Source organism: Podarcis gaigeae (assembly GCF_964106915.1).
Source record: "Podarcis gaigeae genome assembly, chromosome: 1".
NCBI lineage: Eukaryota > Metazoa > Chordata > Lepidosauria > Squamata > Lacertidae > Podarcis > Podarcis gaigeae.
The window spans coordinates 30,889,791-30,914,732 of record NC_139678.1 but is presented as its reverse complement, the minus strand read 5'-3'; the positions used below and the strand labels follow the sequence as shown (position 1 = coordinate 30,914,732).

The following is a 24,942-nucleotide window of genomic DNA, read 5'->3' as shown; positions in this document are numbered from 1 at the left end:
TATTGGCCCTAAGGAGAACTGCAGTATTAAGAACTAAAAGTGCCGAACTTTTAAACTTTTAAATGGAATCCTACACTGTACGTACACCTTAACTTAGAATCAAGTATCACTGAGTTCAGTGGAGTTCACTCCAAAGTATGTGTGCATTTCTGATTCAACAAAATCCGTTTAGGTAATGGTTACTTGTGTTAATGCAGACTATGATAATCTGATGATGACTAATTCTGGTTATGCCTCAAAGGTCAGTGCTGAACCTCTTCACTTGCTGACATGTCCAACTTTGCAATCACATGATTTTCATTTCTGACATTTGCTTTAAGTTTCAATTTCATTTAAATAAGGACCTCACCCAAAAAAGGGGGGAGGAATCAGGTAATCCCAGATACGAAGACCCATCTCACATATATGCATGGGGAGATGAGCTTTTGGTCCTTCCTCCATCATGCAAATTAGAATGCCAGCTCAGCCTAGTGGGTATACAAAACAGCAGGATGAAAATGTATTAAAGAGTAGTTAAGATAAGTGAATAGTAAATAGCCTGATTGTTTATCCACCTCCTAAAACATGGACATAAAGCCACTTTAGACAGCTAGACCTTATGGGATTTTTCCTTCATTTTTTTGAGCAGGGCTGGCCCTACCATTGGGGAGAGTCAGCCCATAGTGTGGCACAGAAGCAAGGTGTTGAAGGAGAGAGATGTGGGTTGCCCTGCACTCTCTGCTGCCCTCATGTCTGGTGCAGGATGCGGCCCTGTCACAAGTGTGGAAGTGAAACTCAACTGCGAGTCCAGCTGACTTCTGTACATGGAATGTGGAGCAATAATCATCTTGTCCTTCACCTCGGGCAGCAAAATGTCTTGGGTCAGCCCTGCTTATATACCTGCTTTCAAGTGTACGAGAGAATTTCCCTAATCCTGGCAGCTCTAATGGAAGAGGAGTCTCTGTTGATCTCCTCCTAGCTCTCCCCACTGTCCTCTCCATAAAGAATCCCAATGTTTTGACTCATTTCTTCATAATGACTGACCACTGGGCTTCCTCACCTTTACAGAATGTTTCTGCACTAGCCAGCCTGACCTGAGGTAGAAAACAGAAAGATAAATCAGATTCGAATCAGTAAAAGCAGAGAGATAATTCTAACCCTCTAAATATTTTATTGGTCTGAAACACAATAGATTTATCCACCATTATGGCATCCCATTGTATTGAGGCAGCTCTCAATACAACAACCATGTACTAAAATAATGCAGATGAAACTACTACTTTTATTATTATTACAATGATTAATTACCTTCTACACCACCACCAACTCCTTCTACACACCCTATTAGTGAAAGTTTTGTAAGAACCTGTCAGAATATTTGAAGAACCAGTGCTGCAGAACAAAAATTGCTGGAAGGCAATCAATCAGGTTTCTGCGATACTTCTGGACTAGAAAAAAAAGAGAGCAGCACTAAAGCGAATCCTTCATCTCAGTTATCTTCAAAAATCCCTACTCCTCAGCTGCAAAGAATTTCTTGTTTTACAATATGTGGCTTGTTGGACTTTAACCACATTTTGCTGCTTCCCGGCCTACTCCCACCTCTGGCCTTTTCCTTCCACTGAGCTCCCTTGGAATTTCCAACACATTCCATCACCACAAGAAGCTCAGATCATGTCCTCTTTGCCTTAGAACTGTAACTTTCCCCTTATTCTTAATATTTGCATAGCTGCCCCCAATGGTGTTTAGAATTTTCTCTTGGTCCCTCCAAGTAGAGAGTTGCTAGGTGTTCCTGAGTTCCTTTGCCTTCCATGGCTACAGCTTTCCTCATCATGGCATCTTCAGGAACAGGGCTCTCTCCTCAATGTCTTCTTGTTGCGCAGGAGCTGCGCAATAGGGAAAGGGGACCAAACTGTGATTCAGTGAAACTGATTGGCAGTAGGTTCAGGACAGAAAAAGGAAGCACATACAACACATAGTGAATGTACCAATATAAGAACATAAGAGGATTCCCCTGCTGGGTTAGGCCCAAGGCCCTTTCAGCCTAGCATCCTATTCTCACAGTGGCCAATCATGTGTGACTCCAAGTAACTAGGATTTGGAGGTGTTGAGAAGAATGCAATGTTATGCTAAGATATGGTTACCAGATTTTAAAAAATGAATCTGGGGACACTTTTTTTTAAAAAAAAGCCGAGTAGCAACAGGGAGTCAGTAGTGGGGATGGTGAGGCAAAAGACCCTGGGCCCAAACATACATGCATATTGTATAGAGGTGCAAAGCCCTTCTTTCGCACCCTGTGAAACATAAACATAAATGCAGAGTTTTTAAAAAACTGGGCAATGGCTGCCCGCCCAGGACTCCAGAGCCTCCCCTGATCAGTCAAAGCAAAGGGGGAAGGGGGCAGGAGATAGCACAAGAAAAATCATGTGCGAACAAGACACATCATATGGGGACTTCCAGCAATGAAAAATGGCGGGCGCCACAGCAGCGAGCAGCTCCTGAAGCCAGCCAGAGCCAACTGCACTACCAAGCTGGCTCTGGGCTGCTGAGGCTGCCGCTGCCACATTTCCCAGAGACAGATGTGCAAATCTGGGGACATTTCGGGGACGGAATTTGTCCGGGGACAGATTTGCAAATCCGGGGACTGTCCCCGGGAACCGGGGATGTCTGGTAACCCTATGCTAAGATGATTGCTCCATCAAGGCAAGCATTTGGGCTTCCATGAAGGAATGACCAACCCCCTCTGTTCTCTTGCTATGCACTGATCCATGGGTTCTCCTGTGTGTGTGTGCGCGAGGAGGGAGAGGCAGGAAAGCCCTGTTGTGGAGGTGCAAGTCCTTGCACATAGCCATCATAGCTAGTAGCCACTGATAGCCTTCCCCACCCCCATGAATTTGTCTGAACTCCTTTTAGAGCCTTCAAATTTGATAGCCTTTGCCAAATTTAATGCCATGAGATGGTGATGAAGGCTGCCAGCTTAGATGTATTTGGAAATAGGGTTGAATAGATGAATGAACACTGCAGCAGTGGCTTCGAGTGAACCCTCCTTGTTTGAAAGCAGTATACCTCCCACTTCCAGAAAGTGGGGTCAAAGACGATGGCTGTCATATTCACATATGTGTGCTTTCCTAAGGTTGGCCGCTGTTGGCGGCAGAATGCAGGATGGACCTTGACCTGATCTAGTAAGGCAATGTTTATGTTCTTATCTTGAGTATGCACTCTTAATTATGTGCAGGGGAATAGGCTGACCACCTCACGAACAGTTCACAACCTTTACCCCTTCTCCATCACATTCTGCCACTTGGCTCAGAGTTTGTACTCTGGGCTGCTGCTTGGCTCATCAGCATGTGTATAGAAGTTGTTTTCATTTAATGGGGCATGCACCCTATTTTTAACCTGGGCAGATGTGAACAAAGTCAGGGACACCCAATCACTGAATCACCTTCTTTCAAAGTTTGTAAGGAATTTATATCACTGTTCATCAGCGCTGTTTGTCTAGAAAAAGAGGTGCTGGAACTTGCCATGAACACATCCCTTGTTCTCTTATAATGGCAACGGTGCCCACCTGAGAGGTGCCGAAATTGAGTTTTGCCGAGTTCTGGCTTTAAAAAATCCCTGCTGCTCATGTTCTTTCAGGGTGTGTGTATCACACATGATGCCAGGATTTGCCTTATCTCCTTCTGAACATTTCTCTATATTTTTCTGAACAAACAGTGATCTAATTCCTTTGAGCTGAAACTACTGTCAGGTATAAGCTACTTCTAGGACATTCCCTACTGCAGCAGGAGCATAGCTGTCAACCTTCCCTTTTTTTTGCGGGAAATTCCCTTATTCCAGTGCCGTTTCCCGCTGCTTGCCGCTGCTGTCCCGGATTGTTAGATATCCTGTAGACTGTCCCCGGGACAGGAGAGGCAGCTGAACCCTTATTTTCGAGGCTGCTGATCCCTTATTTTCAAATCTGAAAGTTGACCGCTATGAGCAGGAGTAAGAAATGTGTGTTTGGAGAAGCCAGTCACTGTAGCCATGCCACGCTTGCCTCTGCACTTGCCCTCCTCCACCCTGTTTTTTCGAAATGAGGGGCACCGCCTCACCCCAAATATTGGGGGCACCCAAATGACTCAACCCCCAGGAGCTGGTGCCTCTGCTGGAGGGCACCAGGCTGGGGAAGAGTGTCCTTAAGTTTCCAGTACAAGCACTTTGTGTCTTTACTCTAGAGGAGTGCCTGGATGAGCAGCTTACAGTTCATAATGCTGCTTGCTCTGTTCAAATATTTCTTCCAAACAGCTTCAGCAAACCTCACAAGATCTGGGAAACCAACACAGATAACAGGGAAATATGTTTGCATAAGCATTCTCTAGCACAATCTACAATCTCACCTCATTTCTCTCTCTCATGGCAATGCCCTTGCAGGCTGAGCTGGGAGTCCTTTTGGCCTTGAGATGGCAGTGAGGGGAGAAGTTCATGCTTTTTCTTCATTCGTGGGCCTTAGAGGCAATATTTTGTTTACTTGCACAGAGGATCCTGATTAAAAGGTCTGCTACCCAGGGAAGCACAAGTGAGTTTTGTTTGTGCCAGTCCTCTGGAGCAGAAAGAGTGCCATTGACTTGTTGCATTCTCTCCTCATGCCCACCTGTCATTTTATATCTATCTGGGCACAGGGTGCCCTGGAGTATATGGCTGGAAAACATTGGGGACGTGCAAAGGGTTGCTGATGCACTCAAGTTGCAAGCCTTCAGTATATGACCCTTTCCTGTGTGTAGAACACAGTGAAATTTAGGGCATGAAAATAATAATAAATGTCTCTCCACTTAACTTGAAAGCACAAGGGGGAGAAGGAACGGCATGAGCGCAGCTGTGTAGGGCTCATCTGGTTTAGCTACAGGTCAAGAGTGAGGTGAATCTGCGCTGCAGGGGCCTACAATGTGTTTTCTTGGCTCTTGAGTATGTTATTTGTCCTTAAAGTCATAAGAAGTGAATTTAAGTTCAAACATCTGACATGAAAACTGAATAATATCCTAGTTTAGAAAAACTAGTGAAAGCACAGGAAACAGGAAATGATGTTTGTGGCCAAGCTGACCTATCTATGATGGTCACTGGACCTGCTATTGAGCGTTCTGCCTGATTTTTTTGCTCAGAGGTTACACAACATTGGCTAGATTCTTATTTCTTTGAGGGGAGGTCAGACACTCTCCAGTGCGTTTCCTCATCACTTTCCTTATTGCAAAAAGTGGGGAAAGTGGGTTTGTTGCATAAGACTCAACCTTGCATCCCAACAAAGCCAATAATAGGGATGGCTGGAGACAAAAGTGAGTGGAGCCATTGCTTGACACAGTCTCTCCCTACCCAATGGGCTTCGGGGAGGGGGGGAGGGACAGGCCACTCTTGCCAGAGGCCTGAATCAAACAGTTGTAGAAGGCTTTAACCCACATCTCCTCCCATCACTCTATCCATTTTGGCTCCCCTGCATTCCCTCCATGCGCGACATTCAGGCTGCAGGTTCTCAACCACTGGACTAGGGAGTTAGCCATGGGTGACCCAAGATTCCACATAACAGGGATTAAGTAATGAGTTTTCCAGTCATGGAACTACAACTAGAAACAGGGGTCTAATCTCTCTAAGGTAAATCACACAAAGAGCCAGGCCTAGAATTTTGCATTTATAATATGCTACCCTAGTCTTCAGTTCCAAGATGCAACACCTTCTGCCAAGATGCATGCAAAACCATTTTATAGACTTGTTACACTAGAACATGTTAAACCTGCCTAGCTCATAAATCATTCATATGCTATTATTGTGCTTGCATGCCAGATGAAGTTTGAACTGCCTGTTTAATACTGGAAAGGTAATTGACCTTTCTTACCTGCAGAGCCTATTCCTCATGATGTTTATCCATTACAGCTAGTAAAATGCCTTTCCAAATTAGTTCTAGCCCATAAATGAGCTATAAACAGAGAATGCATCAAACTAATGCCATTGACATTAGTTAATGGTTTTTAGTGTCTGTAGCCGGCTTATCAACTCTGAATTTATATGTTTTTAATCCTTAACTTCTTGCAGAACCAGCTACCTAATAATCACAAATGCTTCTCTACAATGGAGTGCGGTGAAATGTTGCAAAAGGGAACAGTTAGGGCCAGAGACACCAGCTTGCGAGGGCGATGGAGGAGAGGAGAGGAGAGGGAATGTTGTGCACACAACAAAAACCTCCTCCTAACAACAAAGGGAAACGGTAAAGGGACGGTATCCGCAATATACAAAATACTACTCCAAAATCCCGCAAATCCCCTAGTCACAATCAAAAAACAATGGGAGAATGACATAGGCTATGAGATTAACCCCACTCAATGGACCAGAATGTGGTCTAAACCCCCCTTTAAATCCATATCAACAAAAAGAAAAGAACTCACACTGAAACTCACCTACAGGTGGTACCTAACACCAAGGAAACTAGCGCTAATACACCCAGGAACCTCACCAAAATGCTGGAGAGGGTGCACCTCCTCAGGCATACCTCCACATGTGGTGGGAGTGTCCCAAAATTCAACTATTCTGGACAACAGCCATACAAGAAATATGTAAAATAACTAAGCAAGTAATAGACATCACCCCAGAATTGGCCCTACTAAACATCTTCCAAGACAACAATGCCCATTTACACCACAAAGAACTTATAACCCACCTGCTCTCAGCAACCAGAAACATCATAACCAGACACTGGAGAGACCTGTCAGGAGTAAGCATGGACCAATGGTACCAAATAGTATGCGAAACAGCCCTACTAGAAAAATTAACTAATAAACTGAAACTGACACGGGGACAAACAGAAGAAGACGTCTTCACCCCGGTATGGCTCCCCTTTATCACATACACAGCCCAACAGGACAATGACAATAATCCACCAACAGCATACAAATCAATATGGCTAACCTGATCCAAAACACCCACCCACCTCACTCACACACAAAAACAAAGATCACCACAGCCAATCACAAGCAAACAATCACACCCTAAGCCAACCCCAACCTCTCTCACCACCAAAGGAACACAAGTGAACAACACAAGCAACACTGACACCAAACTCTACATACATTAAACATAATAGAAACACTGCCACCCGACCCCACCCCCATCCATCCTCCCTCTCCCCACCCCCCCTTTCTTTTTTCTTTCTGTTTTCTTCTCCCCCTAATGCCTCAACAAATGAAACGGATTTGTAAAAACGTTACATGGAAGAAGAAGAAGAAGAAGAAAAAAATATGAGGCACTACACTTCTGTAAAACAAGAAAATCCTTAATAAAAATATTTTTTTTTAAAAAAAAACATTCTTCCCTTCCGCAGGCCTCAGACAGAATGATGGAACCCTGCTGCCTCCCTCCCAAAACCAGGACTAGCTTAGTCCCCCTAGTCCAGCCTAATCTAGTGGATAGCACTCTGTGTTAGAGAAGCAATCTATGCCTCCAGCCGGCAAAGTTTGCTTCCAGATTACCTGTTTAATTAGCATTCAGCCTGATTTGTTTGCAGAGAGATTTGATTACCTGTCGGCTATCTAATGAGCATTCATCCTGATTTATTTGTGTGGAGACTGGATGATGTCTTATCCCACACCTTCCAGTGCATTTTCTGTTCACTTTCCTTTTCAATAGAAGTCTGATCTTTTGGGGAAGTGGGTTTGTTTTGCAAGTGCTCCCAAATCAGCTTAATTGTGCAGTGAGAGTTTGCCAAGATGCAATTGAATCTCACCTAGCGGGGGGAAAAGACAGTCTGGAAGTGCCCAGACTATGTACCTTATTTATCTTTTATGTACCCCTTACTAGAACAAACTCAATACAATTTATCAGGGCTGATGAACCACCTACTAACCGTACCTCCATCTTCTCTGGATTCAGTTTGAGCTTACAAGGCTGCAACCCTTACTTCCTAGATTGTGTATTAAGTTCCACTGAGATCAATGACACTTGCTTCCAAGTAAATATGCTTAGGACTACAATGTAAAAGATGCCGAAAATGTCTGCAGCTGGATTTGATGCCTCTCCTCCCCCTCCCCATCACAAGAGCGGGAGAACATGCTCTTTTGTTTGCATCAGGAGCCAAGTGTTATGTTTTGCAGTGGGAGCTGACCCAGTTCTCTGCTGAATCCGTTATTGACTTGTCGGCTGCTGCTGCTGCTCTCTTTGTACAGAGCCCTGTCCCCCCAACTGAAGGTGCTTGTATAGCATTTCACTCAGTTTTATGAAACTCTGTTCTATGATATAATGAGCTTTTGCAAAAAGAGCAAGTGCTACCGACTTCAACTGAGGTCAGAAGGATCTTTCTACCACTGCACTACAATGTTCTGCTTTATGCTGCTGAAAAGCTGTATCAATAGACTTTCTTTTCAGTGCATAACTTACTGCAGTGGTGCAACTAGGGAATTTTAGACTCTGGACTTAATGGTGGGTGGGGGGTATGGGTGGGGCTTTATGACAGCCATGTTTATCACTTCACAGCGAGTATTTCTCTTCTCCGCCTCCTCCTCATGCTTTACAAATGCTTCTACATTCTTGATATGTTACAGCAAAAAAAAAAAAAAAAGAAAAGAAAAAAAAAAGATAACAGTTTGCCAGCCCTGGTTAAAGCTAAATAAATACTCTCAGCATGTGCTGTTTTTCATTCTGTATTCACTTCCGTCAGAGCACCATCACGACCACAAGAACAAGAGTTTGTTTCTGTTGTCCTGATGCCAAATGTATTAACTTGGGAATCAGCACCACATTGTTCTAGAAAGGGATAATATATTTTAAAACTAAAAATAATGCAATGAGCATCTGTTACCATGCACAGCCAGCTACCCTCTCACTTAAAAAAAAGTTGAGAAGGAAGCATGTGCAGGAGTCTGCGCCATCCTCCCTGGGCCCGTAGCTGCCCATATGCCTGTTTGAATCTGCCCCGAACATCTGCTGCTCTCTCGGAGGTCATTTGGGACCCAGGACTTCGGCCACTGACCTGCAAGCCCCGTTGTGCTATGGACAGAGAGTTGGTTCCCCGCTCTTTTATCAAGTCGCTCTTGCCTCGGGCAGCGAACCAGGAACTAGGAAGCAGCTTCAGCCTCCGATTTTACCGGCAGTCAGGCTGCGCGCACCCTCCCCAATCCGAATTGAGAAAAAAAACCCGACCCTCAGCAGACTGCGAACCGGGACGTCGCCCCCTCTTTCCCAAGCTAATGACTGGGACCGGATGACTGGCGGTCTTTCGAGCCACGTTCCTCTCGGTCGACGCGCCGCCGGAAGAATTTTGGCAGGTCCTTCCCGCGCTCCCGCCCTCAGAGCAAAACGGAGCGGGAGCTCGTGAGGCCGCTAAAAAGGTTCCCGCGCTCTCGGTGCGAGCGGAAGGCGGGAGAAGAGCTCGGCAGGCCCACCCCCACCCCGCTTTCCCGGAGGCTAACGGCGCCGCGCGGCTGCAGACTCCCGGACGGGACCGTCGGGGGGCGCGCGCCTGCGCCACTTTCTGCGCCCCTCCCGGGGCTTTTTCGCGGGACAGAGAGAGTTGCCATAGCAATAGCAGGAAGCAGCGCAGAGGGGCGGGGGGCAGGCAGCCAATCCGCGCCCGGAGGGGCGTGGTGGGGGGCGTCCAGGTAGCTTCTTCCAACGCGGGCCGGGGGGGGCGGTGGTTTCTGGCTGACGCGCCGCGGCGGGCGGGGCGTGGTGACGTGCGCCGCGGAGGCAAACCTTGAGCTGGCAACATGAGCCGCGAAAGGTGAGCGCAAGAGGAAGAAAGTCCGGCGAGGCGAGGCGTGCGCGCGGGGGGCGCTCGCTGAGGGATCCCCGAGCCGGCGCTGGTGGCGCTTGCTGCAGCTGGTGTCCCGCCGTCGGAGGAGGAACTTGTCTCTCAGCGCGCACTTCCTCGGCCGCTATGGTGAGCGGGGAGCCGGAGCTCGGAGAGAAGCGGACGGGGTACCGAGCCGAGCCCGACCTGCTGCAAGAGTCGAAGCCCGAGCCGGCGGACGCCGAGACGCCCAACGGGTCCGCGCCGGGGTCGGTGCCGGAGGTGCGCCTGAGCCGGCGCCGCTGGGCAATCGTCTTCCTCTTCAGCGCCTATTCGTTCTGCAACGCTTTCCAGTGGATCCAGTACGGCAGCATCAGCGTCGTCTTCGCGCGCTTCTACGGCGTGACCCCTTTCGCCATCGACTGGCTCTCCATGTGCTACATGATCGTCTACATCCCGCTGCTCTTCCCGGTCGCCTGGCTGCTCGACAAGAAGGGGCTGCACCTCATCGCCCTGGTAGGCTCCGCTCTCAACTGCGTGGGCGCCTGGGTGAAGACGGGCAGCACGAAGCCAAACCTCTTCCCCGTCACCGTCCTGGGACAGGTCGTCTGCTCGCTGGCCCAAGTCTTCATCCTGGGCATGCCGTCCCACATCGCTTCCGTCTGGTTTGGGTCCCGGGAGGTCTCCAGTGCCTGCTCCATCGCTGTCTTTGGTAACCAGGTAGGTGGCAAAATATTCAGGTATGCATTAAGACCCGGGTTCCCAAGTTGTGATCCACAGATCACCAGCTGTCCACAAGCTTTACTCAGATCCTTCGTAGTGTATCTGTAGCTGAAAATAGTAGATGGTGCATCGGTTGCCTTTTAATATTTGTACTGATTTTTAATTGCATTTGTATTTCTTATATTGTACTTTGTTGTGTTGCAGGTTGAAGTTTATAGAATTCAGATTGTGTCTTTTAAAACTTAAATACAGTTTTTCATTTATAAATGTATGAATCTCAAAGTGATTCAACCACAGCAGTTCAACTGCAACAGCTACAACTAAAATAAAACTCAAATATCTACAATCAGGAAATGCCAGGGTAAAAAGGAAGGTCTTTGGGAAAGTGCCCTGTTGTCAGTGCTCACTTGATCTCTACAGGGATCTCTGGTCACACCCACACCTTCCATTAAAAGGCCCTTTTTTGTATTAATCATTGTGCATTCGCCACCAAAGCAGCCGCTATGTGTCCTGGTGTCTCTTTCAGATCAATTGAGCAAGTTGTCATGTCATTGCAATGGCAACACTATCAAAATAAATAAATTAGTCGGTGGGGGCACAGAAGGGACAAAGTACGTTGAACCTTGTCCAACATATGGAAATGAAAGAAGCGATCAAAAATACAATTACAAATCATACAGCATCTAGCACCATTATATTTGCTGCAATAGACAGAAGAATCATCGAGTGTTCCACCAATATTCTTAGCAGTGGTCCATGGCGAAACATGGTTTGAGGACCACCAAATTAAATAATACCAACTATTTCCATCTTGTTCAATAGTATAAGGTCGGAGAGAAAGAGATGAGGGGGGTTAGAGGAAAGGAGGTGGCCCTTTCCTTTACATAAGACCATATAACACCGGTCCGGAAAGATCTACATTGGCTCCCAGTACGTTTCTGAGCACAATTCAAAGTGTTGGTGCTGACCTTTAAAGCCCAGTGGCGTAGCGTGGGTTGTCAGCACCCGGGGCAAGGCAAGTAATTTGTGCCCCCTAACCCGTGGATTTGTGCCCCCTAACCCTAACCCCCAGATGTTGCGGCCGGTGCGGCCGGCCCCCCCTGCACCCCCCATGCTATGCCACTGTTAAAGCCCTAAACGGCCTCAGCCCTGAAGGAGCATCTTCACCCCCATCATTCTGCCCGGACACTGAGGTCCAGCGCCGAGGGCCTTCTGGCGGTTCCCTCGCAGCGAGAAGCCAAGTTACAGGGAACCAGGCTGAGGGCCTTCTCGGTAGTGGCACCTGCCCTGTGGAACACCCTCCTAGCAGATGTCAAAGAGAAGAACAACTACCAGACTTTTAGAAGACATCTGAAGGCAGCCCTGTTTAGGGAAGCTTTTAATGTTTAAAAGACCACTGTATTTTAATATTTTGTTGGAAGCCGCCCAGAGTGGCTGGGGAAACCCAGCCGGATGGGCGGAGTATAAATAATAAATTATTATCATCATCATCTGATCTTGAGAGGGCTCATCCATGTTTTTGCTTGCCCCATGCCCAGAAAGGACAGGCCCACATGGTTTTCCACTTGACTCACTCTTTCTAGGCACAGGTCCAAGTTTGTTTTCTCCATTCTCAGGGAAAACCTGCTCTTTAGCTCTAAATCGGAGCAAATATCAATCCATTCCAGAGCAAACCCAAATTGCTATTTGCCATTGGCCCATCTGGGTTTCTAGTACCCCTGCCAATCAGCTGACATCACACGGATTGGTGGGTGTCAGCTGGTGGGCAGGGGTGGTGGTGTTCAATTCTTCATTGGTGGTGTGCACTAGTTCCCTGCAGAGAACTGGTGTTCACAGATAATGCAACAGGATGGTACACTTAGTTCATCAGCTGATCAGCAGGGTGGTGTTGGTGTTAAATTCTGGTTAGTTTGCCTGAACAAATTACTTTGCATTGAAACCCCTGTGATCAGGAAGGGGGTTGAATCAAAACTCCTGCTAAAACTACTCCCCTCACTTTACCGATGTGCTTTGATGTTCCGACTTTGGGACTTCAAAACACCAAATAACATGATGCCGTTGTTGATATCAGATGAGTTACAGGCAGGCCACCCACCTCTCAAATTTGGTTTGAGAGACCAATCCTGATAAGGATCTGACCTGTGGAGCCAAACAGGTTCCCTGCCTGTGATCTACTTTGTAGGCTGAAAGCTTGCTAGCATAAAGGAATCACTAACCAGTGGAAAGTAACAGTGGCGAGTAAATCTAGATGCAAGACATGTGTTGCTATACTTCCTCAGGCATGTGCATAGCTGGTGCACCAGCCTAAATTAGGCATAAATGCTCCTGGCAAATCCTGGTGCAAGGCAGAACCCAGGAGGATGCCCAGACTGTGAGTCTGATTCTTCAAGGTGAGTACTACCCCATCCAAAACAGGCTGAATCCCCATTCCAGAGTCTGCATCCTTCCTGACTGGGTCTGCATGTATCTTGTTTCAGCTTCCATTTATTCATCCAGCCCATTACTGTCCCTAGGGATGTGCTTCTGCTAAAGTTCAGTACAGTGATACCTTGGTTTACAACCATCACCCATTCTGGAGGTCCGGTTGTAAACCAAAACAGGTTGTAACCCAAGGTGCGCTTTCACCAATGGGGCCTCCAAAAAAAAAAAAAAGGGTTGTAATCCAAAATAAAAATGGGTTGTAATCCAAAAAAAGAGACACACACTTCAGGGTCTGATGTGGTTGTAATCCAAAATGGTTGTAATCCAAAACAGTTCGAAACCAAGGTACCACTGTACCTTTCCTAGCTAACAGCAGAAGTCTGGAACAGTTTTCATGCTCTCCGACAGCATAAGGTGGTTTTCCAGGTTTTTATTGTTACTGAATTTTCAGAACTTCCTTATGAAGTTAAAATAACAATCCAGTTATTTTGTGCAGTTTTCCCCCCTCTCTCTTTTCTGTCCGGGGTTTTTTTAAAATGCTGGCAGGCGGCAGCGAAGGCTTCTTTGCTGCCCACCAGCATTTTAAGATCGCCCCGGACAGCGGTGCAGTCCTCCGCTGTCCGGGGTTTTTTTTAAATGCTGGCAGGTGGCAGCGAAGGCTTCTCTGCCGCCCACCAGCATTTTAAGATCGCCCCGGACAGCAGAGAAGTCCTCCGCTGTCCCGGGGTTTTTAAAAATGCTGGGGGTGGGAAGAAAAGCCCTTGTCCCCCCCCACCCCCAGCCTTCAGAAGGGGTCGGGGGACAGACTGTCCCCGGACCTGGTCTGAAGGCGGTTTCCATAGGAACGCATTGATTGATTTTCAATGCATTCCTATGGGAAACCGTGCTTCGCAAGACGAAAAACTCGCAAGACGAAAAAACTTGCGGAACGAATTAATTTCGTCTTGCGAGGCACCACTGTATATATATATATATATATATAAAACCAACATTTATAATACTGCATGATTGTAGTAAAACCTCTGATAAATATTAAAATTATCAATAAAGACAGTTAAAAACAATTAGTGGCTCTCTTGTGATACTGGCAGCAGATCTGAGCTCTATACTTCCCCCTCCTTTCAAAATTGGCATTGTTATCAGAGAAGTGGCTTCCTGGGCAGGGGAAAATAAAGGAAATGTATGTGAACATCAAAGTACAATTGTCTCTGGTGAGTTTGTTTGTGCATGATGTGGCGGAAGTGTTCAATGTTCTCTATCCTTCCGCAGGGTTAGCCAGTGTGGAATCCAACAGATGCTCTAGGCTAGGACAACAATTCCCATCATCTGTGACCATGCTGGCCGGGGCTGGTGGGAGTCCAGCAACATCTGCAGACCACAGCATTGGCTATCCTTGCTCTAGTGCCGTCTCCCTAGATGCTGATTCAGAGGCATCAAAGGGAATTCCCACATGCATTTGCCGCTTTTATCTTGATTAAGAGGGAATCCCAGGACTCTCCTGCCTTTGCATTGTGGTTAACCTCACTGTGAAACTAAGGCCTTCATTTTAAATATAAGACCATGCAACTAACCCTCCAACCCTCAAAGACTGTGGGTTGTATTCAGCAATATGCTCTTCTGATCTTTCTGCCAATGCAAGCGTTTTAGCTAGCCGGTTGAAATGCTCTCCATTCCCTCCCTGCCCAGAGCAAACGCTGTTCTGGAGTTCTCCAGAAACCCTCTAAGCCAATTTGGGTGGGTACCTGAGAAGAGGAGAGTGGGGGAAGCCACATGGTTCAAGCAGAAGTCCTTGCCAAGGGCTCATTAGGTGAATCATACCCTATTAAGATAGTGAGAGGACCACAAGGCAGTTCATAATAAAAATCACAAAAATTCATAACATAGTAACAAACAAAAACAGTGCTCCCCTTGCAGTTTAAAAGGCCATGTTTCTGTCAGAATAGGTGGAGACAGGTAGGTTTTTAATGTTTGATATTTTGTTGTCGTTTTATAATTTGTTGGAAGCTGCTCAGAATGGCTGTGGAAACCCAGTCAGGTGGGCAGCAAGCAAACAAATAAACAAATAAGTCTAGCTGCTTTATAATAGTTTGTATTTGGAACATTTTCTTTGCAATGAATGGCCACCATAGGGTATGTATTAGTACTCCTGCAAACTTGATGGATCCTCTTACTTGAAAATCTTTCTTTATTTTCTTGCCAAGTATGCTGCTCTCCAGTTGTTTGTCTTAGACAGAATATTATTGCTAGCATCTACTGTGCTCAATAATGATGTTCTTTTCTAAAATCAGGATATTACGGAGCTGAACAAGAGCAAACAAAATAAGTTTCCCTCCAGTATAAGAAATGCTCTGTGTTCAGGTTCTTCCCCCTCACAGGTGTGGATTGCTGAAGGCAAAAGGGAAGTGCCTGATGCTGACATTGTGCAATAAGAAGATGCCTTGGCTTTCAGGCGCACTTCCTGAGTTCTGCACACGCAGAAGATATAGGCATAATAATAGCTGTGATCATTAAAAGTCAGTGTCGTTGGAAGCAAATCTTTCCATATGAAGGTGATGGTGAAGATTGCTATATGCATTTGAAAGGAGATAAGTGTGCTTGTCTCACCGGACTGAAATTGCACGTCCTTAAGAATGATCTCTCACAACAAGTACCATTGATGCATTTTAAATGACTCTTCATAGCAGAGACACTTAACTCTGTAAAACTGTTTGAGCTGTTAGAGACCTAAGTCAGCAGCTGAACAGTTCCTCTGCCAGAGTTGTCTGGAAATGCACACATGCAGTTAGAGGGAGAGAGAGGGGGAAGGAAGGAAGGGAAGAAAGAAAGAAAGAAAGAAAGAAAGAAAGAAAGAAAGAAAGAAAGAAAGAAAAGGTCAAATAGAACTCAAAGATAGAACCTTTCTATGGGATTTGAGCATGAGTCAGCAAACTAAGGTCCACAGGCCGGATCAAGCCCAATTGCCTTCTAGATCTGGCCCATGGACTGTCCGGGAATTGCTGTGTGGATTGCCAGCGCACATATTCTTTCCCTCGCCCTTCCTCACACGGCTGCGCTTTTCTCCTGAGGGATGGAGCAATCTTGTCCCATGCCTGGTGCCATCGATGGTGGGAGTCGGCTCACCCACCTGCCCACCTCAGCAGGGCGGTGCTGTGAAGGGGGCATGTGACACCAGCTGCTGGCTGCTGCTGCATTTTCCTCCCTCCCCCTCTTCCTCAGCGCCGCTTCCTCCCTCCCTCCCTCCCTTCCTTCCTTCTCCGCGCCGCTTCCTCACACGCTTTCTTCATCCCTCCCTCCTTCATTCCTCCTGTGGCGTTCAGGCAGGTTGTTGTGGTGACCACGGCCGCCGCTTCTGGGTTGGCAGCCGGCTCTGTCTTCACGGTGCCCCTCAGGAAGCAGCAGCAGCAGGTGGTGGGTAAAAGTTCCAGTGACACCCTGGTTCCCCTACCTCCATCCGTGGCTCCTCCGCCGGGGCTGCTGCTTCTGCCTTTGCCAGCCAACGCAGCCTCCTACCCTGCCATGGCAACTGGCTGGCTGGAGAAGCCCAACTACAGCTATTGGGACAACAACTGGGACAGGTAAAGCGAAGCATCTTCAGGCCTCTTTGCAGACGGGCAAAAATCATTCTCTCCCCCCCCCCCAAATATAGTTGGCCCCCCACAAGGTCTGAGGGACAGTGGACCGGCCCTCCTGAAAAAGTTTGCTAACCCCTGGATTTGAGTGTGGGATCCCTCTTTTCCCTAAAGAGGGTACAGGTTACTGTAACAAAGAGTTGACTTTTGTAATTTTGCAACATTTACTGCTGCTTCATGGTGTAACCTAGATGCAGTAGAAACATGTCAATGCTTTGCACTTGGGCAGGAGTCCAGGGGATGCTGGCATATTTGGGGAGCATGTTGCCTGGGCATATTGCCTGTGCTGCATTTTCATGGTGCATTGTTTAAGCATTTGATGTGACCAGAGCCTCTTTCTGCCAGATTTCATGTGTCTCCTTGGTTGAAATAAAGTTGATTTATCTTTCTGATGTCTCACTCTGTTGGAATCTGGTAATTATATTATGGTGCAGAACAAAATAGTCTGGTTAGACTGCTGGCTGAAAGGATAAAGAAAACTCAAGGCCATTCTAAGTACAGGTTTACAGATGGCCAAGTTGGAACCAAGAAGATAACAGTTAATACTGATGCCAGTGGTCTCAAAAATTTCAGTGGCATCCTGTATGAGGCCAAAATTCAACGACTTTCCCAACGCTTATCTTCCATTCTGCTCAGTTCACTACATTATAATTGAAAGCCCTGCAGTGTCTTTTGTGTTGGCACCAAGTGCACCAGAACCAGTCGCACTCCCCAAAATCCACCTCTGCTGATACTGCACTTGTAGAAGATACAGTAAATAAAACCTGAAAGGAAATGATCTTCTTTGCCAACAAGTAGTTACTAAAAGAGAAGGAATCAGTGAGGAGGAAGAGCAGATTACCTTTCTATGTCTCACAATTTCCCCTGGTTCAGGTAGCTCAAGATAGCATCTAATTACCAACATTGATTCTAAAGGCTTGTCAGCTAGTGCGTTTGCCCCATTCTAAATAATCCCCACTTGTGCTTTTTCATTGTTTAAGTTATCACATGATTTCTTGGAACACACCACACACAATGTTGCAAGAGGGATCTATGAGACTCCTTCTGCTTCCCTGCTCTCCAGCTGAGTATCTTGACCTTAAACCCAGAATGCAAACACTGAGATAGGGAGACAATGTTTTTGGGTTGCCATTGGGGACGTGGTACGTTAGACATATCTTGTAGACTTTGCTTTTGTTTCAAGGACAAAAGTCTGGATAGTATCTCTTATAAAATGTTGGATGCAATACCACAGAGTACTGTTCCTTGAGCTGTTCATAATGTTTTTAGTAGCCCTCTGCCTTTCAGCTAGGCTGTCATTTTGTTTAGAGGAATAATTTGTCTGGTACTGTAGTTTTTTCAGAGTTTGCTGTTGTGACCCAACATGTTTGACTTGTGTTTGGTGACTATCCAAAGTGGGCTTTGGTGTCAAATTTTTATTTTTTAAAATTTTTTATTTTGAATTTGTTTTTTATTTATTTGTTAACATTCTTATATTACATTGGTAAACGTTGTCATATTACATTACAGGACTTAAAGGTAAAGGTAAAGATACCCCTGCCCGTGCGGGCCAGTCGTGTCCGACTCTAGGGTTGTGCGCTCATCTCACTCTATAGGCCGGGAGCCAGCGCTGTCCGGAGACACTTCTGGGTCACGTGGCCAGCGTGACAAGCTGCATCTGGCGAGCCAGCGCAGCACACGGAACGCCGTTTACCTTCCCGCTGGTAAGCGGTCCCTATTTATCTACTTGCACCCGGGGGTGCTTTCGAACTGCTAGGTTGGCAGGCGCTGGGACCGAACGACGGGAGCGCACCCCGCCGTGGGGATTCGAACCGCCGACCATGCGATTGGCAAGTCCTAGGCGCTGAGGTTTTACCAACAGCGCCACCCGCGTCCCTCTATTACAGGACTTACTATAATATAATTTCCAACATGTATACAAAAATTATATACAAATTTTATATACCTAGAAAGAAACAAACAAAAAAAAAGATGGAAAAAAAGAAACCAAAAAAAGAAAGAACAAAAAGAAAAAAGAAAAATACCCCCCCCAAATCATACATACCAACATACTAGACTTCCTGTCTATCCCATTGTATATTCCTTTTTTACAAATGAATGTACTCTTATTATTGTATATTTCTTTACATTTTATCTAATGCATTCCTATATCAATATGTGCTCTTAGTCTTATTTCTCAACTCATTCTCACTCCAACGTCAATCAAATGCTAGCACAGATAGCGGACCTATACTGTATTTTTGAACATATGTTTTATATCTGTCCCACTTTTCCATAAATTTTTGTTTTGAATTGCCTCTCAGGGTATTTGTTAACTGTGCCATTTCAGCAAATTCTTGTAGCTTATAATACCAGTCCGTTGTTGTTGGGGCTTCTTGTTCCTCCCACCCCTTTGCCACCAAAGTCTGAGCTGCGGCCGTTGCATATAAGAATACCTCCCTAAAGGCCTTCGGGATGTCCCTGCCAACAATGCTTAACAGAAATGCCTCTGGTCTTTTTGAAAAAAGTTATTCCAAACATTTTTTTCAACTCCTTGTAGCCCCAGAACACTTTGATCTTCCTACATGTCCACCACATATGATACATGTCGCCATTACTCCCACCACACCTCCAACAAGTATTTGCTAAGTTTTTATACAACTTTGATAGTGTTGGGGGGGTGAGGTACCATCTGTGCTGCATCTTTTCTTTGATGTTATAACATGCCGTAAATTTCATATTTGTTCTCCAAAGCTCTTCCCATTCGGCCATCATTATTGGATGTCCAATGTCCTGTGCCCTTCTAATCATTGTTGCCTTAACCTCCTCCTCCTTAACTTCCCATTCCAGGAGGAGTCAATATATTCTCGAAAAATATGGTAACACTAAAGCTGAGCTTCTCTTGTTGTGGATTTGAAAAACTCCAAAGCATCCTGGGGAGCTTTGGTCCTCTTTGCTTTCCCTTCTTACTCTTGCTGTGGTGGGTGTTAGAATCTGGACTCTTGTTGTTGTTGTTTAGTCGTGTCCGACTCTTCATGACCCCATGGACCAGAGCACGCCAGGCACTCCTGTCTTCCACTGCCTCCTGCAGTTTGGTCAAACTCATGCTGGTAGCTTCGAGAACACTGTCCAACCATCTCGTCCTCTGTCATCCCCTTCTCCTTGTGCCCTCCATCTTTCCCAACATCAGGGTCTTTTCCAGGGAGTCTTCTCTTCTCATGAAGTGGCCAAAGTAATGGAGCCTCAGCTTCAGGATCTGTCCTTCCAGTGAGCACTCAGGGCTGATTTCCTTCAGAATGGATAGGTTTATTCTTCTTGCAATCCATGGGACTCTCAAGGGTCTCCTCCAGCACCATAATTCAAAAGCATCATTTCTTCGGCGATCAGCCTTCTTTATGGTCCAGCTCTCACTTCCATACGTAGTGAATCTGGACTCTTAGGTGAGAGCAAAAAAGGAGATTTTAAAGGACAGCAAGGCCAACTAGGGCTCATTATAATATTCATTTGCCAAAGATGCCCGCTACAGCATAAATGGAAGGTGGGGGAATTAATTTTTATGCTTTATTGCCTGTGAATGAGATGAAGGTGAGATGGGAGAGGAAGATCGTTAGGAAGATATGATGGGGAGGCAGAAACAAAAGCTGGGTGTTGGTCTGGATCTCCCACAAACCCTTAACCAAGAGGTGGCAAGGCTTTAATGTGGGGGTGGGGGCAGAGGAGGCCATAGTGGTTTGTGAGACAAACCCCAATGCAACCATATGGCTGGATGAAGTGGAATATTCTAATTACAGGAGACACTCCAGATTTGCCATTTATGATCTACAGTGGTACCTCGAGTTACATATGCTTCAGGTTACATACGCTTCAGGTTACAGACTCCGCTAACCCAGAAATAGTGCTTCAGGTTAAGAACTTTGCTTCAGGATGAGAACAGAAATCGTTCTCTGGTGGCGCAGCCGCCACAGGAGGCCCCATTAGCTAAAGTGGTGCTTCAGGTTAAGAACAGTTTCAGGTTAAGAACGGACCTTCGGAACAAATTAAGTACTTAACCTGAGGTACCACTGTACAACACACACTCTACTTTCTCCCCTGGACTTTAGAAGCAATTACAGTGGTACCTCGGGTTAAGTACTTAATTCGTTCCGGAGGTCCATACTTAACCTGAAACTGTTCTTAACCTGAAGCACCACTTTAGCTAATGGGGCCTCCTGCGGCTGCTGCGCTGCTGGAGAACGATTTCTGTTCTCATCCTGAAGCAAAGTTCTTAACCTGAAGCACTATTTCTGTGTTAGCTGAGTCTGTAACCTGAAGCGTATGTAACCTGAAGCGTATGTAACCCGAGGCACCACTGTATTGCAGCAGAGATGTGGCTCCTGAAGAAATGACTGGGTTTGTAAAACTAGATGCCAGCCTGAGGGGAAATTAAGCAACACTGAGACACAAATAGCCTGCATACCACTTTCTGCAGCGCATCTGTCAGCGCTTAGCTTGGGCCTGACTACAGTGCACTTATTTTTGGGATTGGTTGCACTTATGGCAATAGCACATCCAATCCCCACAACCCGCACGTACCAGGGACTTCCCTTCCTCTGCTCAAGGCTGCTGTCCATACATATGGATGACAGTGGGAATTGTGGAATAAGCAATGTTCTGGTAAGACTTCATCAGATAGTTGCAGCCTTTACCATTCTGTATGAGTTTTACATGGCTGAAATATCTCCCTAGTGAGGAGGGAATAGGGTGTAGCCATGTGTCATTTGCCCTTGTGGGTCTTGTAGTAGCCAGCAAAACCGGTGTGATTATTTATTTTACTAAATCTTAGTGCTGCTTTACAGAAAATTATTGTTTCCCAAAGAAGTTCACATTAAAAAGAGAGGGAGGGAGGGGCATTGTATACAAAGACACAGCAGGGAAGGGGAGACAGTGGAAGAAGTAGAGGAAGTAAATAAGTTCTTTAAGGCCAGAACAAAGAGGAGAAGAATAACCAGGCATTTCTCTGTAGTTGAGTTTAGGCCATTTTCTGTTTATTTATTTGCTTGTTGATGTTTCTTTATTGAATAGTCTTTTGGGGGCTCTTGTTCCTTGGCGGATGTAGAGCATCTTCCCATCTTGCTTCTGCGGTCCCAGTGCAGCTGGCATTTGGAGTGGAGCATCCTTTCTGCAGGTTTCCTGCAGCTGCTCCTTCTCTGGCTGATGGATGGGACCCTCTTGGTCTCCCCTTGGCCATTACGCTATTCCTGGCAGGCAGGAGGAGCAGCTTCACAGCTCCTTCCCATGCTGCCTTCAGCTGACCCTGGGCAACTCATTTAAAAAATGTTTCTGCTATCCTTTGGTTGGGGGTGTGATTCTCAAGTTCACTTTGGCAAGTTTCTATGTCTTGGCAAATTGTGGAGAACAACCCTACTTTTGAAATTTAGGTGACTGGTATTGCAAAATGTGTTTGTTTGATATTCCAGCTACATTGCTCTGTTCCTACCTTGTTCTGGAGTGTCCCTTTGATCTGAGTGGTGCTTATTCATGTACGGTTTCCTCACACTTGGAAACCTGTTTGGTTCCTGAATCTCTCCTCCTAGACAGTAGCCATTAGAAATCAGACCCTGAGGCTGTACTTTTAGATCCACTTCCCTGTGAGCAAGCTTCATTGAACTCAGTGGGAATTTTCCATTTAAACATGGATAAGATTGCACTGTTAAGGAAAAAGAGACTGTAGGATAAACATTAAGCCAGTTTGACTTATAAAGGCCACAGGTTGGACCTGCAACAATCCCTCCCTGCAACATGCATTATTGTTCCTGGTCCCAGTCAACCACCTTCTTCTCTTCCAGGTCTCTCCATTCCTTTCCTTCTCCCTCTTGGTTTTCCACCCTCCCCAACAGTGCACTTCATGCCCAGTGAACATTCTCAGCCATCACTGGAATGCTTTTGGGTCCTATCTATTTAGCCCCCCCCCCCTTTGTTTTGTATTTGTGCAAACTTTGGTGTTTCCCCAAGTTGGCTAATATTTCCTTTTTAGCATGTGGTTGGTGCGATTTTGATGACAGAAGTGATGGCACACTTGCTTGAGTGCTGGAAATAAAGGAAGATGCTGCTCAGTGACTTGAACCTCTGAGATGAGTTGTGACCAGGTCAGAAGTCCTTTTTGAAAGTGCCATGTCATTGGCTGCTTGGTCGCAAGATGTGTTCGCATTTCCAGCTATGCTTTCTTCTGTAGGAGTTATATCTGCCTTTCTTTCTTACTCTGCAGAATTATTTAGCTGATGGCCATGCTCCCTGTGGTATTCTGCTTTCCCCCTGAATAGCTCCATGTTTATGCATTTCTGCATGTGGTTATTTCAGATGTTCAGTCCATAAAGGCTTACTACAAACTCTGCCAAAGCTGTTTTTCTTTTCTTTTTTAAATTAAGTTCCAATTGCTTTTCTAAATGGAGTCCTTTGTGCTATATTAGAAAGCAATATACATTATTTGTGTATGGTGAGGTTGAGTCAGTCTATTTGTGTTTTGTGCAAACCAGCCAGGAAAGGAGGGTGGAGGATTGTGGTACTTGGACGGTGTTTGTCCATCAGTGGTTTTGCTGGTACCACTGCTCATATACTTCCTCCACGAAGGCAGTTCTTACATGGGAAAGGATCACGTGCCCACTTCCATGTTTATTAGGGGAAATGCATCCACTTAAACACACATGTATTTTTGGTTGGGATTGCCCTCTATCTATGCTGTGGTCCAAGGGACACGGGTGGCGCTGTGAGTTAAACCACAGAGCCTAGGACTTGCCGATCAGAAGGTCGGTGGTTCAAATCCCCGTGACAGGTGAGCTCCCGTTGCTTGGTTCCTGCTCCTGCCAACCTAGCAGTTCGAAAGCACCTCAAAGTACAAGTAGATAAATAGGTCCTGCTCCAGAGGGAAGGTAAACGGTGTTTCGGTGCAATGCTCTGGTTTGCAAGAAGCGGCTTAATCATGCTGGCCACATGACCCGGAAGCTGTACACCGGCTCCCTCGGCCAATAAAGCGAGATGAGCGCCACAACCCCAGAGTTGGTCATGACTGGACCTAATGGTCAGAGGTCCCTTTATCTTTACCTTATGCTGTGGTCCATGAAAATCACTCCCAATATCCCAACTCCAATGCCTATAATTAAATAAAGGGGGGGATCACAGATATCTTACACTGGGTGTCTGGGGAAATAAAACAAATGAAATTATAAGATGTATTTGTGTTTGAGTGGAGAAAATAGGGCAAAGTGCAGTGGGGTGTCAAGTAAGGCTATATGCACCACTTGAAAAGAGAGGTGATGTCTCTTGCCTTTGCATTCATTTCCTTCCAAAAATCCTGAAAGGCCGGGCAGAGCTCATTAATTCTTTTTCTCACTGACAGACATTTCAGGCTCATTTTAATTGCGGACAAAAAGTTTTCTGGAAAATCCTTCTAGGAGGTGCAGTCATAAGGATTGCCAGGATGTGTGAGTATTTGACTGCTTTGAGATGTAATGCTCAAACCTTTTCATTTTGCTTTTGTCTGTAACCAAAAAAGAAGTGAAAAAGCAAGATTGACTTTAATGTATTTTTAGGGGGCTTCTTTCTGCTTTTTTACTCTTCGTTTAACAGTGTTCACAAAACACTGGGTAGTAGACAACTGAGTTTTACTTAGAGTAGACCTGTTGAAATTAATGGACCTAAGTTAACCTTATTAATTAATTTCAATGGATGCACTCTGAGTACAGGGACGCGGGTGGCGCTGTGGTCTAAACCACTGAGCCTAGGGCTTGCCGATTGGAAGGTTGGTGGTTCGAATCCCCGTGACAGGGTGAGCTCCTGTTGCTCGGTCCCAGCGCCTGCCAATCTAGCAGTTTGAAAGCACGCCAAAGTGCAAGTAGATAAATAGGTACCGCTCCGGTGGGGAAGGTAAACGTTGTTTCCGTGCGCTGCTCTGGTTTCACCAGAAGTGGCTTAGTCATGTTGGCTACAAGACCCGGAAAAACTGCGGACAAACGTTGGCTCCCTCAGCCAGTAAAGCGAGATGAGCGCTGCAACCCCAGAGTCGTTTGTGACTGGACTTAACTGTCCTATGCTTTTACCTTTTACTCTGAGTAATGCTATGCTGAACACCACCCGATGTATCCAAAATAAAAGTTGTTCTTAGAGCCTGTTGTGGTTTTCCTGCCAATGGAAGGAACTATATTGGCAACTGTCTCCGAACTACATGCAAAGTGCAGGATTGCCTGTCATGATAGTGAATAAATTTGACCAAATTTATTTTATCCTAACTACCAGCTGAACATGTAAAAACAGAAGAAATGACAAGAGGAATATTTAAATTTTAGGTTTGCTCTGATCCACTATTGCATGCTGGACTGTGGGAGGAAGTAGCTGGCATCAGTTTTAGGATTTGCTATAGTTGTAGATCAGGGATGGGGGACCTCCAAGTATTCCATGGACTCCAACTCACAGCCAGTGTGGCCAGTGCCCTTATTTCCT

The 24,942-nt window shown here is 46.0% G+C and overlaps 1 protein-coding gene and 2 long non-coding RNA genes across 6 annotated transcripts in view; 1 reads left to right on the top strand and 2 right to left on the bottom strand.

Annotated features, from left to right (window-relative positions):
- Positions 1-1,247: 1,247 nt before the first annotated feature.
- On the bottom strand, positions 1,248-9,068 carry LOC310844930. Of its 2 annotated transcripts, none has more exons than XR_014564388.1 (2): positions 8,960-9,068; positions 1,248-1,862 (listed from the first exon to the last, which is right to left on the bottom strand). It is a non-coding gene; the product is annotated as an uncharacterized lncRNA (long non-coding RNA). The 2 variants fall into 2 exon arrangements; XR_014564389.1 differs by lacking the exon at positions 8,960-9,068 and adding an exon at positions 4,353-5,398.
- Positions 8,463-24,942, top strand: part of FLVCR2 (FLVCR choline and putative heme transporter 2) — a 50,657-nt gene continuing 34,177 nt past the window's right edge. Inside the window, exon 1 of one of the 3 annotated variants that reach the window (XM_083735479.1) lies at positions 8,463-10,438. In XM_083735479.1, the coding sequence (XP_083591605.1) occupies positions 9,866-10,438 (573 nt within the window). In that variant the 5' untranslated portion in view covers positions 8,463-9,865. The remainder of the gene's footprint in view (positions 10,439-24,942) is intronic. The other 2 variants (XM_083735478.1, XR_014563490.1) reach the window with 2 other exon arrangements.
- On the bottom strand, positions 9,685-18,474 carry LOC310844984. Its single transcript, XR_014564407.1, has 4 exons — positions 18,376-18,474; positions 13,818-18,002; positions 11,565-13,378; positions 9,685-11,409 (listed from the first exon to the last, which is right to left on the bottom strand). It is a non-coding gene; the product is annotated as an uncharacterized lncRNA (long non-coding RNA).